General features: G+C 34.2%; 1 protein-coding gene across 1 annotated transcript in view; it reads right to left on the bottom strand.

Moving 5' to 3' along the window:
- Positions 1-21,453, bottom strand: part of LOC137654759 (sodium- and chloride-dependent taurine transporter-like) — a 34,368-nt gene extending 12,915 nt beyond the window's left edge. Inside the window, exons 1-8 of the mRNA XM_068388694.1 lie at positions 21,114-21,453; positions 10,336-10,480; positions 9,787-9,959; positions 8,535-8,754; positions 7,921-8,052; positions 2,302-2,509; positions 782-1,073; positions 113-184 (exon numbers count right to left, since the gene is read on the bottom strand). Coding sequence (XP_068244795.1) covers positions 113-184; positions 782-1,073; positions 2,302-2,509; positions 7,921-8,052; positions 8,535-8,754; positions 9,787-9,959; positions 10,336-10,480 — 1,242 coding nt within the window. The 5' untranslated portion in view covers positions 21,114-21,453. The remainder of the gene's footprint in view (positions 1-112; positions 185-781; positions 1,074-2,301; positions 2,510-7,920; positions 8,053-8,534; positions 8,755-9,786; positions 9,960-10,335; positions 10,481-21,113) is intronic.
- Positions 21,454-22,500: the final 1,047 nt, after the last annotated feature.

The raw sequence follows: 22,500 nt of genomic DNA, 5'->3' as shown, positions 1-22,500 counted from the left end.
GTAGCTTAGCTAATAATAATGATAATGATAATAATAATAATAATAATAATAATAATAATAATAATAATAATAATAATAATAATAATAATAATAATAATAACTGCCTACCCACCCTATCTCTGAAGCTCTTATAACTAGCACGAGCAATCAAGAGTCCAATCGTTGGTCCCAAAGTCCACGCCACCTGAGAAAGAAGAGTTAACGGATTAAATGTATTTAATGGATTATGATAGATTATTTATCATTAGCAATAAAGTTGGTAGTACATGAATGCAATTTTTTTAAACAACAACACCAACGACAAAAAGATGATTAAATTAATAATAAAGAGCAAGTGTCTAAGTGTCTGGCTATATATATATATATATATATATATATATATATATATATATATATATATATATATATATATATATATATATATATATACTTTATATATATATGTATATGTATATATATATTTATTTATATATATATATATATATATATATATATATATATATATATATATATATATATATATATATATATATATATATATATCTCCTTCCGTTTACGCTCAACTCGCCCCGTCCCTCAGGTAGGGGAGAGGGAAAGTAGTCATACCCTGGTGAGGTGTGTGTGTATGTGTGCATATCTATCTGAATATATAGCCGTCATATTTGACGGTTTGTGTACACAAGTATATATAATGATTTACTGATGAAGTTTTGAAATACTCGTTTGCCAATTTGATTTTTCTGCTCATAGAACTTCCTTAGTATTACAAGAGTTACCTCACCTGCCCCAGAGCGTCCATCCATATGCTTGGCTCAGCAAAATCGTCAAAGTCAATATGCAAGACCATATTGAGCCCTATTCCGCTGTTTTCCAGCGGGAGGCCAATGAGCATCATGGCAAATAGCATTGAAAGATACACGAAGGTAATGACCTTGGAGGTCACGCTGGTTCCCCAAGGGTCACCCAACATCAGGAGGAAGAGGAGACCCAGCCACAAGAATATGAGGCTGATGCTTAGTTCCAAGCCGAGGACGTTTCCTTCCTCCACTTTGAATGCCGCGAGGACTTTCGTTCTGGGAGGAGAAGAAGAGAGAAGATATCGTTCTTTAACTAGGTTAAAAGTTTTAATGTGCCGTTGCAGATTTACGATAAGTCAAACTCTAGTATCGTTGCAGATCTACAATAACTCAAACTCTAGTATCGTTGTATGTTTATGATAACTCACACTTTAGTGTCATTGCAGTTTAACGATAACTCAAATTCTAGTATTGTTGCAGAATTACGATAAGTCAAACTCTACCATCATTGCAAGTTTATGATTGCTGAAACTCTAGTGTCATTGCAGATTTACAATGTCTAATTTTAAAATCATAGCAGATTTACAATAACACAAACTCTAGAATCATTGCAGATTTATGATAAGTTAAACTCTAGTATCGTTGCAAGTTTACGAGAGCTCAGACTCTAGTATCATTGCAGATTTACAATAATTCAAATTTTGATATCATAGCAGATTTACCATAACACAAACTCTAATATCATTGCAGATTTACGGTAACTCAAACTCTAGTATTTTTTGTATATTCACAATAAATCAAACTCTATTATCATTGAATATTTACAATAAGTCAAATATTAATATCATAACAGATTTAAAATACCACAAATTCTAGTATCGTTGTAGATTTACAGTAACTCAAACTCTAGCATCATTGCAAGTTTTACGATAAGTGAAACTCTAGTATCATTGCAGATTTACGATAGCTCAAACTCTAATATCATTGCAGATTTATGATAATTCAAACTCTAGTATCATTGCAGATTTACGATAGCTCAAACTCTAATATCATTGCAGATTTATGATAATTCAAACTCTAGTATCATTGTAGATTTACGATAGCTCAAACTCTAATATCATTGCAGATTTATGATAACTCAAACTCTAGTATCCTTGCAGATTTACCATAGCTCAAACTCTAGTATCATTGGAGATTTATGCTAACTCAAACTCTAGTATCATTGCAGATTTACCATAGCTCAAACTCTAATATCATTGCAGATTTATGATAACTTAAACTCTAGTATCGTTGCAGATTTACGAGAACTCAAACTCTTATCAATTGGAAAATGACTGAGAATCATTTCCATTCCCACCAATATCGGTTTCATAAGTGTTTCTGATTCTACACAAATAGTAAAAATTGAAGCAGATATGGCCAAGATACCAACCGATTTAACACCTCTTTTCAAAGCTATCATTCATTATGGAATATTTACTAAATGTAAATAAAATGAACTTACAGAAAATAGTATTCGGAGGGAATCATGACATTCAACCCTGTCGCGTTGATCGTGTCCACTTCGCAGCAGTAACTGACGTTGTGGAGACAGTGCGTCCAGGGCAGTTCCGGTTGAAAGCAGTCAAAGAAGTACAAGATTGACCAGCAGAAGACGGTGGCACTGTAGAGCATTAAGATGAAACAAGCGGCTACCATGCCCACGCCGACACCTGCAAGGGGATTCATTTAGTTTTTATGGGATTGTAATATGTGATTATCATCATCTCCTAGTACGCCTTTTGATGCAAAGGGCCTAAAAAATAAAGAATAATACAAGGACATCCCGAAATATACATGGAAACTTCTTCTCTTTCCATGACTGACTAAATCTATAGAGGATTCATTGGCTAGATGCATCAAAGGATAGCCAGTTCCTTGTCTATATATATATATATATATATATATATATATATATATATATATATATATATATATATAAATATATATATATATATATATATATATATATATATATTTATATATATATATATATATATATATATATATATATATATATATATATATATATATATATATCTCATCATCATCAGCCGTTGCTAGTCCACTGTAGGACAAAGTCCTAGGACATGTCCTTCCACTCCCGTCTGTTTATGGTCTTACTATGCCAGTCTATATTAGCAATTATTTTAGCTCGTTAATTCATCATCTTCTCTTCCTTTCCCTGCTTCGTTTGTAATCTCTAGGGACCAATTCTGCCAGATGCATATATATATATACATATATATATATATATATATATGTATATATATATATATATATATATATATATATGTATATATATATATATATATATATATATACATATATATACCTGTATATATATATATATATATATATATATATATATATATATATATATATCCATCCATATACCAAAGGCACTTCCCCCAATTTTGGGGGGTAGCCGACATCAACAAGAACAAAAAAAAAAAAAAAAAAAAAAAAAAGGGGACCTCTACTCTCTATGTTCCTCCAGCCTAACCAGGGACTCAGCCGAGTTCAGCTGGTACTGCTAGGGTGCCACAGCCCAACCTCCCACATTTCCACCACAGATGAAGCTTCATACTGCTGAGTCCCCTACTGCTGCTACCTCCGCGGTCATCTAAGGCACCGGAGGAAGCAGCAGGGCCTACCGGAACTGCGTCACAATCGCTCGCCATTCATTCCTATTTCTAGCACGCTCTCTTGCCTCTCTCACATCTATCCTCCTATCACCCAGAGCTTTCTTCACACCATCCATCCACCCAAGCCTTGGCCTTCCTCTTGTACTTCTCCCATCAACTCTTGCATTCATCACCTTCTTTAGCAGACAGCCATTCTCCATTCTCTCAACATGGCCAAACCACCTCAACACATTCATATCCACTCTAGCCGCTAACTCATTTCTTACACCCGTTCTCACCCTCACCACCTCGTTCCTGACCCTATCTACTCGAGATACACCAGCCATACTCCTCAGACACTTCATCTCAAACACATTCAATTTCTGTCTCTCCATCACTTTCATTCCCCACAACTCTGATCCATACATCACAGTTGGTACAATCACTTTCTCATATAGAACTCTCTTTACATTCATGCCCAACCCTCTATTTTTTACTACTCCCTTAACTGCCCCCAACACTTTGCAACCTTCATTCACTCTCTGACGTACATCTGCTTCCACTCCACCATTTGCTGCAATAACAGACCCCAAGTACTTAAACTGATCTACCTCCTCAAGTAACTCTCCATTCAACATGACATTCAACCTTGCACCACCTTCCCTTCTCGTACATCTCATAACCTTACTCTTACCCACATTAACTCTCAACTTCCTTCTCTCACACACCCTTCCAAATTCTGTTACTAGTCGGTCAAGCTTCTCTTCTGTGTCTGCTACCAGTACAGTATCATCCGCAAACAACAACTGATTTACCTCCCATTCATGATCATTCTCGTCTACCAGTTTTAATCCTCGTCCAAGCACTCGAGCATTCACCTCTCTCACCACTCCATCAACATACAAGTTAAACAACCACGGCGACATCACACATCCCTGTCTCAGCCCCACTCTCACCGGAAACCAATCGCTCACTTCATTTCCTATTCTAACACATGCTTTACTACCTTTGTAGAAACTTTTCACTGCTTGCAACAACCTTCCACCAACTCCATATAACCTCATCACATTCCACATTGCTTCCCTATCAACTCTATCATATGCTTTCTCCAGATCCATAAACGCAACATACACCTCCTTACCTTTTGCTAAATATTTTTCGCATATCTGCCTAACTGCAAAAATCTGATTCATACAACCCCTACCTCTTCTAAAACCCCCCTGTACTTCCCAGATTGCATTCTCTGTTTTATCCTTAATCCTATTAATCAGTACTCTACCATACACTTTTCCAACTACACTCAACAAACTAATACCTCTTGAATTACAACACTCATGCACATCTCCCTTACCCTTATATAGTGGTACAATACATGCACAGACCCAATCTACTGGTACCATTGACAACACAAAACACACATTAAACAATCTCACCAACCATTCAATTACAGTCACACCCCCTTCCTTCAACATCTCAGCTTTCACACCATCCATACCAGATGCTTTTCCTACTCTCGTTTCATCTAGTGCTCTCCTCACTTCCTCTATTGTAATCTCTCTCTCATTCTCATCTCCCATCACTGGCACCTCAACACCTGGAACAGCAATTATCTCTGCCTCCCTATCATCCTCAACATTCAGCAAACTTTCAAAATATTCCGCCCACCTTTTCCTTGCCTCCTCTCCTTTTAACAACCTTCCATTTCCATCTTTCACTGTCTCTTCAATTCTTGTGCCGGCCTTTCTTACTCTCTTCACTTCTTTCCAAAACTTCTTCTTATTCTCTTCATATGACTGACCCAGTCCCTGACCCCACCTCAGGTCAGCTGCCCTCTTTGCCTCACGTACCTTGCGCTTTACTTCCACCTTTTTCTCTCTATATTTTTCATACTTCTCTATACTATTACTCTGCAGCCATTCTTCAAAAGCCCTCTTTTTCTCTTCCACTTTTACCTTCACTCCTTCATTCCACCATTCACTGCCCTTCCTCATGCTGCCTCCAACAACCTTCTTGCCACATACATCACTTGCAATCCCAACAAAATTTTCTTTTGCTAACTTCCACTCCTCCTCTAAATTACCAGTTTCTCTTACTCTCACTTCGTCATATGCCATTTTCAACCTTTCCTGATATTTACTTTTTACCCCAGGTTTTATTAGCTCTTCAACCCTCACTAGCTCCCTTTTACATCCACCTACTCTATTCCCCCACTCTTTTGCTACAACCAATTTTCCTTCCACCAAAAAATGATCAGACACCGTTAGCCATACCCCTAAACACATGCACGTCTTTCAATCTTCCAAACATTCTTTTTGTTATCAACACATAATCCATTAATGCCCTTTCTACTACTCTTCCATTTGCCACTCTTACCCATGTATACTTATTTTTATCTTTCTTCTTAAAAAAGCTAGCACTTATTACCATCTCTTGTTCAACACACATATCTACCAGTCTCTCACCACTCTCATTTTCACCTGGTACGCCATACTTTCCAATGACACCTTCTACCTCTCCAGCACCCACTCTAGCATTTAAGTCACCCATAACAACTACATAATTCCTTCTACCCAGTCCTTCTACACACCTAGTTAATTCATTCCAAAACTCATTCCGCTCTTCTTCACTTTTCTCACTACCTGGCCCATACGCACTGACAAACGCCCAACATTCCCTACCCAACCTAACCCTTACCCACATTAACCTAGATGATATCTCCTTCCATTCCACTACTTTACCTGTCATCCATTCACTCAGCAATAAAGCCACACCCTCTCTCGCTCTTCCCCTTTCAATCCCAGACACTCTACCAGACATTTCACCAAACATCACTTCATATATATATATATATATATATATATATATATATATATATATATATATATATATATATATATATATATATATTATCTTATGTAGTGCCATAACCTTTGTACCATGGTTTTCCACTGTCTTGGGGAAGAGTTCTCTTGCTTGAGGGTACACTGTCACACTCTTCTATCTTACTTCTCTTCCTCTTTTTCCGAGTTTTTATAGTTTATATATGAAAGATTATTTTAATGTTGCTACTGTTATTAAAATATTTTATTCTAATTGTTCATTACTTCTCTTGCAGTTTATTCATTTCCTTTTCTTCACTAGGCTATTTTTCCTTGTTGGAGCCTTTGGCCATATAGCATCCTGCTTTTCCAACGAGGGTTGGAGCTTGGCAGAAAAAAAAGATATATATATATATATATATATATATATATATATATATATATACATATATATATATATATATATATATATATATATATATATATATATATATATATATTATTACTTACTAAGCTACAACCCTAGTTGGAAAAGCAGGATGCTATAAGCCCAAGGGGTCCAACAGGGAAAATAGCTCAGGGAGGAAAGGGAATAAGGAAAAACTGAGAGAAATTTTTCGATAGTATGGGCATTTGGAAGGAGAAACTCGGTAAAAAAAAAACCGACAGTTTTCAGCATATATCATAGAAACGTGGCTTCAAGCAGTTCTAATTTACAGTCCAGAAGGCTTTATAAGCTTGTAAAGAAGTTGGAAATCATAAAATTACTAAAATTTATCAAAATTATTGCTATATTTTTGAAAATTAGACCAGATCAAATGGGAGATGCCAAAACGTTTCTAGTCCATGTCCTGAAAACGAGGAACAGTAACTCAAAAAGTGAAAATTTTAAATGAATAAACAAGAATATACAAATAAAAATGTGTTTACGTCTAATATAGATTACCATAATTAAATTGATTGATGTCTATAGGTTTGTCAAAAAAAAAGATACTTATTTGATAGGTTTGCAAAAAAAAAAAAAAAAGACATTTAATAGGTTTGCAAAAAAAGACTTATTTCATAGGTTTGCAAAAAAAAGAGACTTATTTGATAGGTTTGCTAAAAAAAAAAAAAAAAAAAAGACATATTTGATAGGTTTGCAAAAAAAAAGAGACTTATTTCATAGGTTTGCAAAAAAAGAGAGACTTATTTGATAGGTTTGCAAAAAAAAAATAAAGATACTTATTTGAAAGAGAATATCAAAGGATATAAAGTGAAGACTGGAAGTACACAATTCTAAGATAATTTAGAAGATTAATTTTGGCTACATTTAACGAGTTCAAAACACATTGAACATTAAATCCCCTTTTAAAAGAAAACTAATTGAGCTCTGTTAAAAAAGAAATGTTGGTTTGATTTGAACCAGATTCATTCAATTTATTTCTGTGTCATTTTTTGGATTACTAGGAAGGACCATTAACCTTTATCCTCAAAGGATATAAAGTGCAGACTGGAGTGTCAGAATTCTAAGATAACTTAGATTAATCTAGGCTACATTTAAGGAGACTGAAACTGTATACAAAAGAAATGTATGGTTTGATCTGAAACAAAATGATTTCTGTGTCATTTTTTGGATCACTGGGAAGGACCACTAACCTTTGAGCAGAGGCAAACACCTGAAAATGGTAATGGTGCCCAGTGAAGAGTATTGCGCCATTATTTCCTCGAGAAGACACATGGGTATTGCAAACAATACAATGATCACCGTGTAGATGAGAAAGAAGCCCGCTGGTTAATGCAAAAGCAAGGGAGTAGAAGACAGACTTAAAAAATCATCAAATGAATAAAAGGTCCAAGATATTTTAGAAAAAAATTCAAGATTTTGAAAAATATATATCATTTTGAATATAGTTTTAGATAGTAGAATACTTATAAAGTTTCACAGATATTCTCCAAGATATCATTTCAGAAAAAAACTTCAAGGTTTTGAAAAATAGATACTATTTTGAATATAGTTTTAGATATTAGAATGCTTATTTAGTTTCATAGATATTCTGTTTCTTGAATACGAGTTACCAATGGTCAATTAAAAGTCTTAAATGACTGTTAGATATAAAAGAATAAAACTGGAGGGCAATTATGTGGAATACATTGGTCATACTATAATCATATTAGGAAACCAGTCAAGTTTATTGTTGTTTGTTTGGCTTTATGTATGATAAAAGACATTCTCTCTAACTTTGTGCAACAAAAATATAAGTGCTACTTACATCCGGAGTCAGCACCGCCCCATTTATAGGCGAGAGCGGGCGTTCTGAAGATGGCAGGAGATGCAGTCGCTAGGTAGAAATGGTGCAGGACATGCATGAATCCGTATTTTAGAATAGGTTCTTCCTCCTTGATGGATTCTGTCCCTGTGGCTTCGGAGGTGGATCCAGAATGCTTTTCCTTTTCCTTGATATCTTCCCCTATCTCTCGACTGTGATGGGCCTGTTCAATTTCATGTTAGGTTAGGTTAGGTTAGGAATTTGCTTTCTATTTCAAATTATTATTAGGTCAGGTTAAGAATTTGTTTTCCATTTCAAGATATTATTAGGTTAGGTTAAGAATTTGCCTTCTATTTCAAGATATTATTAGGTTAGGTTAAGAACTTGTCTTCCATTTCAATATATTATTAGGTTAGGTTAAGAATTTGCCTTCTATTTCCAAATATTATTAGATTAGGTTAAGAATTTGCCTTCTATTTCCAAATATTATTAGATTAGGTTAAGAATTTGCCTTCCATTTCAAAATATTATTAGGTCAGATTAAGAATTTGCCTTCCATTTCAAAATATTATTAGGTTAGGTTAGGAATTTTCCTTCCATTTCTAAATATTATTAAGTTAGGTTTGGTTAGGAACTTTTCTTCCATTTTAGAATATTATTAAGTTAGGTTTGGTTAGGAATTTTCCTTCTATTTCAGAATATTATTAAGTTATGTTAGGTTGGAAATTTTCCATCCATTTCAGAAGATTATTAGGTTAGGTTGGGTTATATTAGTTTAAGAATATACCTTCTATTTTAGAATGATTTGTGATCTCTTTCTTTGTATTTTAAGGCACAGACCTTTCAAGTTTCATTTCAATTTTAATGAGAAGAATTATTTAAAAACTGTCAATGAGTAATAGAAGGTTTTTGTAACAGGGATTAACAGAAGTTGATGCAAAAATCTTCGTTAGTTGATAAAAAGAAACCCTGAGGTATTTTAGATCCTTGTCGCCATGCCAAGCAGTCTTATTTTACTCTTAACTCCACTGCGTACTTGTACTTTATTATGTTTTCTTCAAAATCTAATGGATCTATCCTTGGGTCATACCTCACATGTCTACCAAGTTTAGTAAAAATCTGTACAGTAGTTTTTTGTGTAAAGTTGTTCACAAATAAACAAGTAAATAAACAGCCAAGGTTGAATACATACCCTTCGCATTTGGCGAAGGCAATGAGAAGTAAATCCGTGTGTATTTTACCCAGAAGGTCTTACCATTTCCTTCTTGATGATTTTATCGAAGTGTTTAGTGTCTGCTTGCACTGGTAACCCCCCGATAGTAGATGTTCCCGAAATACTGTCTGGCCTCATACTAACAAAGGAGATGGCGTCGTCCTTATTCTCATCCACTTCCAAGAGCATTGTGCCTCCGGGCATCTTGACAAGTTCTGACAAAAGATTTATAAAATGTCTCTAGTAACTCCAGTTGATTTACAAATATTGATGTTATTTCTCACAAGGGCATCGTGACTCCGGACCTCTTGACAAGTTCTGACAAAATAGTTATAAAACATCTCTAGTAACACCAATTGATTTACAAATATTGATGTCATTTCGTACAAGGGCATCATGCTCCAGGCATCTTGACAAGTCCTGACAACAGATTTATAGAATATCTTTAGTAACTCCAGTTGATTTACAAATATTGATGGCATGTTGTATACCATTTTGCTTTTGAAGGGGTTAACATCTTGAAGGGGGATTTTTAGGATGATGCGACAGGGGAAAAATAAAACACTAAACCACATGCCACTCCAAACATACCAATTTTCGAGGTTTTCCGAGATTTTGAAGGGGTAGAGGAAGATGTGGAGATTCGTCTCACTCTGTTACCGAAAGTCTGGACTGTCAGTGTGTTGCTTGCTCTGGAAGTACCACTCACTGAGGACTGGCAATCTAATGACTCCATCTGTAGGATTAAAAGAAAAAACAAAATATATAAACGATTCAACAATCAACTTTTTTTTCTTCAGAAAATTGCTATTTACTGTTTTGTTTTTGTGCAGGGAAAGGGATAAAGAAAAGAGATAATTTTTTTACAAGTACCTTACTCCAAAATATCTACTTTAGTGAGCTTTGCATTACATAAAGTAAACTTAAGGAAATAAACCTTATCTGCCTATCATTTTATACCACCTTATGTAGACATTTTTTTTTTTTTTTTTACTGAGAACCTATACTTTCCTGTAACTTAAGTAAACGGTTACAAGCGAGCAAGTGATTCATGTACCACTTTTGTGCGTAAAAGAAGTTAATGCATAAATCATTATGGTCATTTTGTGTGTGTCTGTAACCTTACCATCCTTGTTAGCTAAGGTTGGGGAGTTTGGAGGAGCCTATAGATCTACCTGGTGAGTCATCAGCAGCCATTACCTGGCCCTCCTTGGGCGTAGAGGGGGCTTTGGCGTTGAACATGTGTATATAAGGTAGTCTCCAGTGTATTGTCCTACTAGGGCATTGTCAATGCCCCTTGCCTCTGGGATTGTTTTGTTGCCATGCCAATAACTATGAAGTACTCTTTTTTTTTTTTTTCTAAATTGATTTTCAGTCTTAGGGAATTTAGCAGCTGTCAGTTATACCCAGTTTATCTACAGAGAGTTAGTGCTAATAGATTCCCAAGCTTAAAGGTTACCTGTCAGATATTTGTCCTTAATGACCCAAAATGAAGGTGATCTAAAAAGATTATCTTTTTTTTCAGCTCAAGAATAATTTGAACGAACAAATGTGAAAAATGCTATCATTTCCATCTCCATTTTGGGTCCACAATTCCATTTCCATTTAAGGTACATTTCAAAGCTTGGAAAGTGAATCAAAACCCGTTGATAGTTCTTCTACATTTCAAAGCTTGGAAAATTAATCAGAACCCGTTGATAAATCTATTAGATTTCAAAGCTTGGCAAGTGAATCAAAACCTGTTGATAGTTCTATTACATTTCAAAGGTTGGCAAGGGAGTCAAAACCTGTTGATAGTTCTGTTACATTTTAAAGTTTGGAAAGTGAATAGAAACCCATTGATAGTTCTATTACATTTCAAAGCCTGGAAAGTGAACCGAAACCCGTTGATAGCTCTATGAACATCATTTGAGATGAAGAGTGTTCTACTTCAGCATTCTCTCGTGAAATAAGATAACAATCACCTTTGCCTTGATAAGGGGTAGAAAGGTGAACGACGGACTCGGAAGAGGTTATCAACAGCATTACGTTGATAAGAGATTTCAGTAGCGCCATAAAGTACTTTACACAGGGAAGACCAGGCGAGACTTTAAGCGTCTCATTGAAATGAGGTTTTATTTATAAAACTGTAGCCATGGCATGATAGGTCAACTAAGGTCATCATTCTGAGGTATGAAATTCATCATACCCACATATTCCCGTTTTCTTTACTATATTCCTAAAGAAATCAAATGCAGGGGGAACTAACCCAGTAAAAGTTGAGAGAGAGAGAGAGAGAGAGAGAGAGAGAGAGAGAGAGAGAGAGAGAGAGAGAGAGAGAGAGAGAGGCAACCAATACACGTGAGTGTGCATAGATGCTTGGTCTGCGTGATCGGTCAGAATTGGAACCTTAAGTGGTTCTCATTAACGAACCTGATAACTATGCCATCGGCGGCACTACTTATTTGATTGAAAATAGCTGAGATTAGATAGAGTAGAGTAGTAGACTGGGTATGTCTTCTGCGACTTCGTATCTAAACTTTTATCTTTAGAATTTTGTGTATTCTGATGTAAATACCAGGTAGAATGTATGGGGGTAACTAAGATCGCATTCTTCAACTGTCCTTTTGCCGTTATCAATTGTCGTTTAATCTCACCTATATTTCAGACTACTTTTATCTACTTCCACATTGACCTATATCTATGACAGTTGGTTAATTCTCGATGTGGGGATCCCCTACATTTTATATCAGTGGCAGATTGTGTCTATTGTGGGCACCTGCCACCCGCCAAGATACTACTGTTAGATAATTATTAGGTCCTTTGACTGACCAGACAATACAACATTGGATCCTTCTCTCTGGTTACGGTTCACTTTCCCCTTGCCTACGCATACACCGAATAATCTGGCCTATTCTTTACAGATTTTCCTCTGTCTTCATACACCTGACAACACTGAGATTACCAAACAATTCTTCTTCACCCAAGGGGTTAAATACTGCACTGTAATTGTTCAGTGGCTACTTTCCTCTTGGTAAGGATAGAAGAGACTCTCTAGCTATGGTAAGCAGCTCTTCTAGGAGAAGGACACTTTAAAATTAAACCATTGTTCTCTAGTCTAGGGTAGTGTCATAGCCCCTGTACCATGGTCTTCCACTGCCTTGGGCTAGAGTTCTCTTACGTGAGGGTACACTCGGTTATACTATTCTATCTAATTACTCTTTCTCTAGTTTTGTTAAAGTTTCTATATTTTATATATGAAATATTTATTTTAATGCTGTTACTGTTATCAAAATATTTTATTTTTCCTTGTTTACTTTCCTCACTGGACTATTTTCCCTGTTGGGCCCCCTGGGCGTATAGAATCCTACTTTTCCAACTAGGGTTATAGTTTAGCAAGTAGTAATAATGATAATAATAATAATAATAGCTTGGCGGGAATACGATATGAGCTGACACTCCCCAGTTGCATGGAGTCCATAGTTAGCCAAAGGGCTTAAGCAAACTAGATAAAGTTTATTTTACTATTTTTAACCTCCACATTCAAACAAAGACCTGTTTCTCAAAATGCAAGCAAAGAAATATGGATGTAGAATTTTATTTACTGTCTCTGCTGTTAGAAAATAACTTATCTTTATCCGATTCTTAATTGATAATAACATTTCTAGCATTCTATTCAGTATCATTAATCTAGTTTTACGATGTTTTTTCCTTCACAACAACATCGTAAAATGTTTTTAAGCAGGTGATAATCCGTCGCAATTTTTTTGTTCTTACGTAACACAAAGGTTATGTGACATCCGATGGGAAAGGAGCTGTCTGAAATTATACTTTTGGGAGGTAAAGGTCAAGAAAGAAGAAAAAGTAGTTATCTAAAGCAACTGAATTATAATGATATAACTCAATGTATAGATAAGAAAGCACTTTTAAAAAGCCTGAGATCTTGCTTAATTGATAAAGATTAATTACATAAAACATTGAATTTCGTTAGTGGCATGAAAAATAGGATATCGTGATCTGGCAAATATTTATAGCCTCATTGACAAATGATATATGTTACTTTTCTTATTCAAGGATAAATACCTGTTAGGGAGAGATTATTACCTTACTAAACGAAGTTGGAAGGAGGTTAGGTTTTACCCCCTGTTTGTGTGTTTTGTTTGTGAACAGCTTCATGACCACAATTTTAATCGTAGAGTAATGAAACTTGCAGGGATTGACTGTTGTGTAAAAAGCTCAAAATGATTAAATTTTGGAAGGTCAAGGTCAAAGGTCAAGGTCACGGTCAAGCACAATGAACAATTCACGTAATCAGCCATAAGTTTGGACATCGCTGTCACAGAGACTTTAAACTTGGTTCATATTTCGTTGTCACAGAGACTTCAAACTTGGTTCATATTTCGTTGTCACAGAGACTTCAAACTTGGTTCATATTTAAATGTATGAACATCCACGCTAGTTAATACATGTTAAGGTCAAAGGTCAAGGTCGAGAAATAAGCTGCCGTGGCGGAGATCTGAATTCTACTGAGTGCCCCTCTAGTTTTGCACTGATATTGACGGTATTTATATAGAAGTTTGATCCCTATTTCTAAAGCTTCATTAACCTTTTAGGTAACCTTGTTTTTGTATGGAGCAACTCACAAGCAGTTTTCTCAGTATTTAAGCAATGTCATATACACACGTCCTCCCATTCTGAGTGGGGATACCTACGATCAGAAAAGCTGTACTAGTCATGGCCACCCATGCTAGGTTGGCTTGCTGAGAGCGATCAGAAGAAAATCTCCCACCGTCGCCAATCCTCATTGGCCAGCGTGGTGATGAAAACTGGCCAAACCCCAAACATTAAGTAACATGTCTGAAGACTTTGTCTTGCAGTGGACTAGAAATGGCTGCATTTGTTGTTGTTGTTGTTTATATGCGTTCTAATCTGTTTTTCCTGTTTAATTCGTCAAGAATATTCATGTCATGTATCTGGAAATATAATGATTATGGCTCTGTAGATTTTTAACAAACTTGATAGACTCGTCTGTGAAATTTGGATGAACTTGTTGAGTCTCAAAGCTAATGACCAAATTAAAAACGGGTTTTGTTTTGTTAATGTTTATTCCGAAAATGAGTTTTGCTTTGTAAACGTTTATTCTGGAAATGGGTTTTACTTTGTAACTGTTTATTCTGGAAATGGGTTTTACTTTGTAACTGTTTATTCTGGAAATGGGTTTTGCTCTGTAAATATTTGTTCTGGAAATTAATTTTGCTTTGCCAACGTTTATTCTGGAAATGGGCTTTACTTTGTAAATGTTTATTCAGGAAATTGGTTTTACTTTGTAAACAATTATTCTGGAAATGGCTTTTGCTTTGTAAATGTTTATTCTGGAAATGAGTTTTACTTTGTAAATGTTTATTCTGGAAATGGGTTTTACTTTATAAATGTGTATTCTGGAAATGAGTTTTGCTTTGTAAATGTTTATTCTGGGAATGGGTTTTACTTTGTAAATGTGTATTCTGGAAATGAGTTTTGCTTTGTAAATGTTTATTCTGGGAATGGGTTTTACTTTGTAAATGTGTATTCTGGAATTGAGTTATGCTTTGTAAATGTTTATTCTGGGAATGGGCTTTGCTTTGAAAAGGTTTATTCTGGAAATGGGTTTTGCTTTGTAAATGTTTATTCTAGGAATGGGTTTTACTTTGTAAATGTATATTCTGGAAATGCGTTTTGCTTTGTAAATGTTTATTCTAGGAATGGGTTTTACTTTGTAAATGTATATTCTGGAAATGGGTTTTACTTTGTAAATGTTTTTTTCTGGAAAAGGCTTTTGCTTTGTAAACGTTAATTCTGAGAATGGGCTTTGCTTTGAAAATGTTTATTCTGGGAATGGGTTTTACTTTGTAATTGTTCATTCTGCAAATGAGTTTTCCTTTGTAAATATTTATTCTGGGAATGGGCTTTGCTTTGTAAATGTTTATTCTGGAAACGGCTTTTGCTTTGTAAACGTTAATTCTGGGAATGGGCTTTGCTTTGAAAATTTTTATTCTGGGAATGGGTTTTACTTTGTAAATGTTTATTCGGGAAATGGGTTTTGCTTTGTAAATATATATTCTAGGAATGGGCTTTGCTTTGTAAATGTATATTCTGGAAATGAGTTTTACTTTGTAAATGTTTATTCTGGGAATGGGTTTTACTTTGTAAATGGTTTTTCTGGAAACGGCTTTTGCTTTGTAAGCGTTAATTCTGGGAATGGGCTTTGCTTTGAAAAGGTTTATTCTGGGAATGGGTTTTACTTTGTAAATGTTTATTCTGGAAATGGGTTTTGCTTTGTAAATATTTATTCTGGGAATGGGCTTTGCTTTGTAAATGTATATTCTGGAAATGAGTTTTACTTTGTAAATGTTTATTCTGGAAATGGGCTTTGCTTTGTAAATGTTTATTCTGGGAATGGGTTTTACTTTGTAAATGTCTTTTTCTGGAAACGGCCTTTGCTTTGTAAACGTTAATTCTGGGAATGGGCTTTGCTTTGAAAATGTTTATTCTGGGAATGGGTTTTACTTTGTAATTGTTCATTCTGCAAATGAGTTTTACTTTTTAAATGTTTTTTTCTGGAAACGGCTTTTGCTTTGTAAACGTTAATTCTGAGAATGGGCTTTGCTTTGAAAATGTTTATTCTGGGAATGGGTTTTACTTCGTAATTGTTCATTCTGCAAATGAGTTTTGCTTTGTAAATATTTATTTTGGGAATGGGCTTTGCTTTGTAAATGTTTATTCTGGAAACGGCTTTTGCTTTGTAAACGTTAATTCTGGGAATGGGCTTTGCTTTGAAAATGTTTATTCTGGGAATGGGTTTTACTTTGTAAATGTTTATTCTGGAAATGGGTTTTGCTTTGTAAATATATATTCTGGGAATGGGCTTTGCTTTGTAAATGTATATTCTGGAAATGAGTTTTGCTTTGTAAATGTTTATTCTGGAAATGGGTTTTACTTTGTAAATGTTTTTTCTGGAAACGGCTTTTGCTTTGTAAACGTTAATTCTGGGAATGGGCTTTGCTTTGAAAAGGTTTATTCTGGGAATGGGTTTTACTTTGTAAATGTTTATTCTGGAAATGGGTTTTGCTTTGTAAATATTTATTCTGGGAATGGGCTTTGCTTTGTAAATGTATATTCTGGAAATGAGTTTTACTTTGTAAATGTTTATTCTGGAAATGGGCTTTGCTTTGTAAATGTTTATTCTGGGAATGGGTTTTACTTTGTAAATGTCTTTTCCTGGAAACGGTTTTTGCTTTGTAAACGTTAATTCTGGGAATGGGCTTTGCTTTGAAAATGTTTATTCTGGGAATGGGTTTTACTTTGTAATTGTTCATTCTGCAAATGAGTTTTACTTTGTAAATGTTTATTCTGGAAATTGGTTTTACTTTGTAAATGTTTTTTTTCTGGAAACGGCTTTTGCTTTGTAAACGTTAATTCTGGGAATGGGCTTTGCTTTGAAAATGTTTATTCTGGGAATGGGTTTTACTTTGTAAATGTTTATTCTGGAAATGGGTTTTGCTTTGTAAATATTTATTCTGGGAATGGGCTTTGCTTTGTAAATGTATATTCTGGAAATGAGTTTTACTTTGTAAATGTTTATTCTGGAAATGGGCTTTGCTTTGTAAATGTATCTTCTGGGAAATTGGTTTTACTTTGTAAATGTTTATTCTGGAAATGAGTTTTGCTTTGTAAATATTTATTCTGGGAATGGGCTTTGCTTTGTAAATATTTATTCTGGGAATGGGTTTTACTTTGTAAACGTTTATTCTGGAAATGGGTTTTGCTTTGTAAATATTTATTCTGGGAATGGGTTTTACTTTGTAAATGTTTATTCTGGAAATGAGTTTTGCTTTGTAAATATTTATTCTGGGAATGGGCTTTGCTTTGTAAATGTATATTCTGGAAATGAGTTTTACTTTGTAAATGTTTATTCTGGGAATGGGTTTTACTTTGTAAATGTGTTTTTCTGGAAACGGCTTTTGCTTTGTAAACGTTAATTCTGGGAATGGGCTTTGCTTTGAAAATGTTTATTCTGGGAATGGGTTTTACTTTGTAAATGTTTATTCTGGGAATGGGCTTTGCTTTGTAAATGTTTATTCTGGAAATGGGTTTTACTTTGTAAGTGTTTTTTCTGGAAATGGGTTTTACTTTGTAAATGTTTATTCTGGAAATGAGTTTTGCTTTGTAAAGGTTTATTCTGGGAATGGGTTTTACTTTGTGAATGTTTTTTTCTGGAAATGGCTTTTGCTTTGTAAACGTTAATTCTGGGAATGGGCTTTGCTTTGAAAATTTTTATTCTGGGAATGGGCTTTGCTTTGAAAATGTCTATTCTGGAAATTGGTTTTCCTTTTTAAATGTTTATTCTGGAAATGGGTTTTACTTTGTAAATGTTTATTCTGGAAATAAGTTTTGCTTTGTAAATGCTTATTCTGGGAATGGGTTTTACTTTGTAAATGTTTTTTTTTCTGGAAACGGCTTTTGCTTTGTAAACGTTAATTCTGGGAATGGGCTTTCCTTTGAAAATGTTTATTCTGGAAATGGGTTTTACTTTGTAAATATTTATTCTGGAAATGGGTTTTACCTTGTAAATGTTTATTTAGGAAATGGGTTTTACTTTGTAAATGTTTATTCTGGAAATTGGTTTTACTTTGTAAACGTGTATTCTGGAAATGGCTTTTGCTTTGTAAATGTTAATTCTGGGAATAGGCTTTCCTTTGAAAGTGTTTATTCTGGAAATGGTTTTACTTTGTAAATGTTTATTCTGGAAATGGGTTTTACCTTGTAAATGTTTATTCTGGAAATGCGTTTTACTTTGTAAATGTTTATTCTGGAAATTGGTTTTACTTTGTAAACGTGTATTCTGGAAATGGCTTTTGCTTTGTAAACGTTAATTCTGGGAATGGGCTTTCCCTTGAAAATGTTTATTCTGGAAGTGGGTGTTACTTTGTAAATGTTTATTCTGGAAATGGGTTTTACCTTGTAAATGTTTATTCTGGAAATGGGTTTTACTTTGTAAATGTTTATTCTGGAAATGGGTTTTACTTTGTAAATGTTTATTCTGGAAATGAGTTTTGCTTTGTAAATGTTTATTCTGGAAATGAGTTTTGCTCTGTAAATATTTATTCTGGAAATGGGTTTTACTTTGTAAATGTTTATTCTGGAAATGGCTTTTGGTTTGTGAACGTTAATTCTGGGAATGGGCTTTTCTTTGTAAATATTTATTCTGGAAATGGGTTTTACTTTGTAAATGTTTATTCTGGAAATGGGTTTTGCTTAGTAAATATTTATTCTGGAAATGAGTTTTGCTTTTTAAATGCTTATTCTGGGAATGGGTTTTACTTTGTAATATTTTATTCTGGAAATGGTTTTGCTTTGTAAATGTTTTTTTCTGGAAACGGCTTTTGCTTTGTAAACGTTAATTCTGGCAATGGGCTTTGCTTTGAAAATATTTATTCTGGAAATGGGTTTTACTTTGTAAATGTTTATTTTGGAAATGGGTTTTACTTTGTAAACGTTAATTCTGGGAATGGGCTTTTCTTTGTAAATATTTATTCTGGAAATGGGTTTTACTTCGTAAATGTTTATTCTGGAAATGGGTTTTGCTTAGTAAATATTTATTCTGGAAATGAGTTTCGCTTTGTAAATGCTTATTCTGGGAATGGGTTTTACTTTGTAATTGTTTATTCTGGAAATGGTTTTGCTTTGTAAATGTTTTTTTCTTGAAACGGCTTTTGCTATGTAAACGTTAATTCTGGGAATGGGCTTTTCTTTGTAAATATTTATTCTGGAAATGGGTTTTACTTTGTAAATGTTTATTCTGGAAATGGGTTTTACTTTGTAAATGTTTTTTCTGGAAACAGCTTTTGCTTTGTAAACGTTAATTCTGGGAATAAGCTTTTCTTTGTAAATATTTATTTTGGAAATGAGTTTTACTTTGTAAATTTTTATTCTGGAAATGGGTTTTGCTTAGTAAATATTTATTCTGGAAATGGGTTTTGCTTAGTAAATATTTATTCTGGAAATGGGTTTTACTTTATAATTGTTTATTCTGGAAATGGTTTTGCTTTGTAAATGTTTATTCTGGAAATGGGTTCTGCTTTGTAAATGTTTATTCTGGAAATGGGTTTTGCTCTGTAGATATTTATTCTGGGAATGGGTTTTACTTTGTAAATGTTTATTCTGGAAATGAGTTTTTCTTTGTAAACGTTTATTCTGGAAATGGGTTCTGCTCTGTAAATATTTATTCTGGAAATTGGTTTTACTTTGTAAATATTTATTCTAGAAATGAGTTTTTCTTTGTAAATGTTTATTCTAGAAATGGGTTTTGTTTCGTAAATGTTTATTCTGGAGATGGGTTTTGCTTTGCAAATGTTTATTTTAGAAATGGTTTTGTTTTGTAAATATTTATTCTGGAAATGGGTTTTGATTTGTAAACGTTTATTGAGGAAATGGGTTTTGCTTTGTAGATGTTTATTTTGGAAGTGGGTTCTGCTTCGTAAAAGTTTATTCTGGAAATGGGCTTTGCTTTGTAAATGCTTATTCTGGAAATGGGTTTTGCTTTGTAAATATTCATTCTAGAGATGAGTTTTACAGTGAAAATTTTTATTCTAGAAATTGTTTTTGCCTTGTAAAGGTTTATTCTGGAAATGGGTTATGCATTGAAAAAATATTTTTTCTAGAAATGGGTGCTACTTTGTAAATGCTTATTCTGGAAATGGGTTCTGCTTCGTAAAAGTTGATTCTGGAATGGGTTTTACTTTGTAAATATTTATTCTGGAAATGGTTTTTGCTATGTAAATATTTATTCTGGAAATGGGTTTTGCTTTGCAAACGTTTTTTCAGGAAATAGGGTTTGCTTCGTTAATGTTCATTCTGGTAATGAGTTGCTTTGTAAACGTTTATTCTGGAAATGGGGTTTGCCTTTGCAATTGTTTATTCTGTTAATTCTTTTTGCTTTGCAAACATTTAGTCTGTAAATTGTGTTTGCTTTGTAATTGTTTATTCTGGAAATGGGTTTCGCTTTGTAAATGTTTATTTTAGAAATGAATTTTGCTTTCTAAACGTTTTTTTTTTTCGGGAAATGGGGTTTCCTTTGTAAACGTATATTCTAGAAACGGCGTTTATTCTGTAAATTTACAACAGTTAAACCAGTTAATAAAGTAAGTGTAATGTCATACAAGATATATGGTCAAGACGGCTGTTCACAAAATCATGATTGTTACGTAGGCTACTAACCTTCTCAAAGCTCATCAGAGTTGTAAAATTGTGCCTAGGCCTGTGTACTTTCTATAAGGTTTAGAAAAACAAGAGGTCTTACATATAACAAATAATTCAAAAGAGATATTATGAAAAAATTCATCACAACTTACTTTTTAAGTTAATTGATTACCCGTTTCGGTAAATAAAATCACAGCATCTAAGTTTATGGGTGAATTTTCACTATATGAAGGCTACGACGGTAATTTCACGCCATACCTCTTTCCATTACACTGACTTTGTCTTTTTATAGATTCCTCATAAAAATAAATGATGAATAATGAATAACAAAGAGAAATAAGCAGTAGGCCTAACGGTCACTCGAAAAAAAGACGTTTAAAAGTTCACTTGTATCTTGTCACACTTTCCGCTGTGGTCTTTAACAGTTTCTTGTCTCTCGGTGAAGTGTCTCTGAGTTTAATGACAGTAATCGTTTTAAGATTGTCCTTATCTTGCAATAATCATAGAGTGAGATCCAAGGGACGATAAGAATGAGCGGACGGAGATAAACAAATTTCGTAAACAGTTTAAGTAGAAAACTTCGCCTGAGATTACGTACACTCATAGCAAGTGACTGACTATACAGGGTGTGGCAAAAGTACGGTTACGTCATTGTCTTTTTTCACCTTCACGATAACTTTTCATATGTAAATATAGTTTTAGCTCATGAAAGATTAAATGTTCATTGTAAAATTTATAATGTATGTAAATATAATCTAGATGTCTACTAAATATAAAATGTCTTAGTGTTAAATGTAATCCTACTTTTGACCCACCCTGTATATATAGCCTACCAGAGCTGTCAAACATGAGGTTTCAATATTTACATTGATATGTACACACGCGCACATAGATTTAATCCTTCCCACCCCTACCCCCTTTGCTAACTACAACACTACAGTTGTACAATTTGAGAGTCTGTGGTTTCCGAGTGTACCTCTGGGAGTACCCCCTTTCACCAGGGTATGACTACTACCTCTTCCCATTGCTTATTAACGCTAAGGGACTCGGTTAGATTTCGCCAGTAGTCTCTATCTTGAGCTTTTAAATCAATACTTCTCCATTCATTCTCTCCCACTTGGCGCTTCATAGACCTCAGCCATGTAGGCCTGGGTCTTTCAACTTTTCTAGTATCTTGTGGAGCCCAGTTAAATATTTGGTGAACTAATCCCTCTTGGGGAGTGGGAAGAGCATGCCCAAACCATCTTCATGTACCCTTCCACATGATCTCATCCACATATGGCACTCAAGTAATCTCTCTTATAGTTTCACTCCTAAGCCTGTACAGCCATTTAAGTCCCAATATCCTTCTGATGGCTTTGTTCTCAAATCTACAAAATCTGTTGGATATTGTTTCATTGTCATACCACGACTTATGTCCACACTAACACCAATCTAATTAAATATGATATATAGCCAGATTTTCATATGGAATTTCAAGCGATTTGATTTCCAAATTTAGAATAACCTAGCCATTATCTGATTTGCCTTTTTCAATCT

The sequence above is a fragment of the Palaemon carinicauda genome, chromosome 15 (assembly GCF_036898095.1).
Source record: "Palaemon carinicauda isolate YSFRI2023 chromosome 15, ASM3689809v2, whole genome shotgun sequence".
Lineage (NCBI taxonomy): Eukaryota > Metazoa > Arthropoda > Malacostraca > Decapoda > Palaemonidae > Palaemon > Palaemon carinicauda.
The sequence above is the reverse complement of the archived record's forward strand: the minus strand, read 5'-3'. Positions and strand labels throughout refer to the sequence as shown.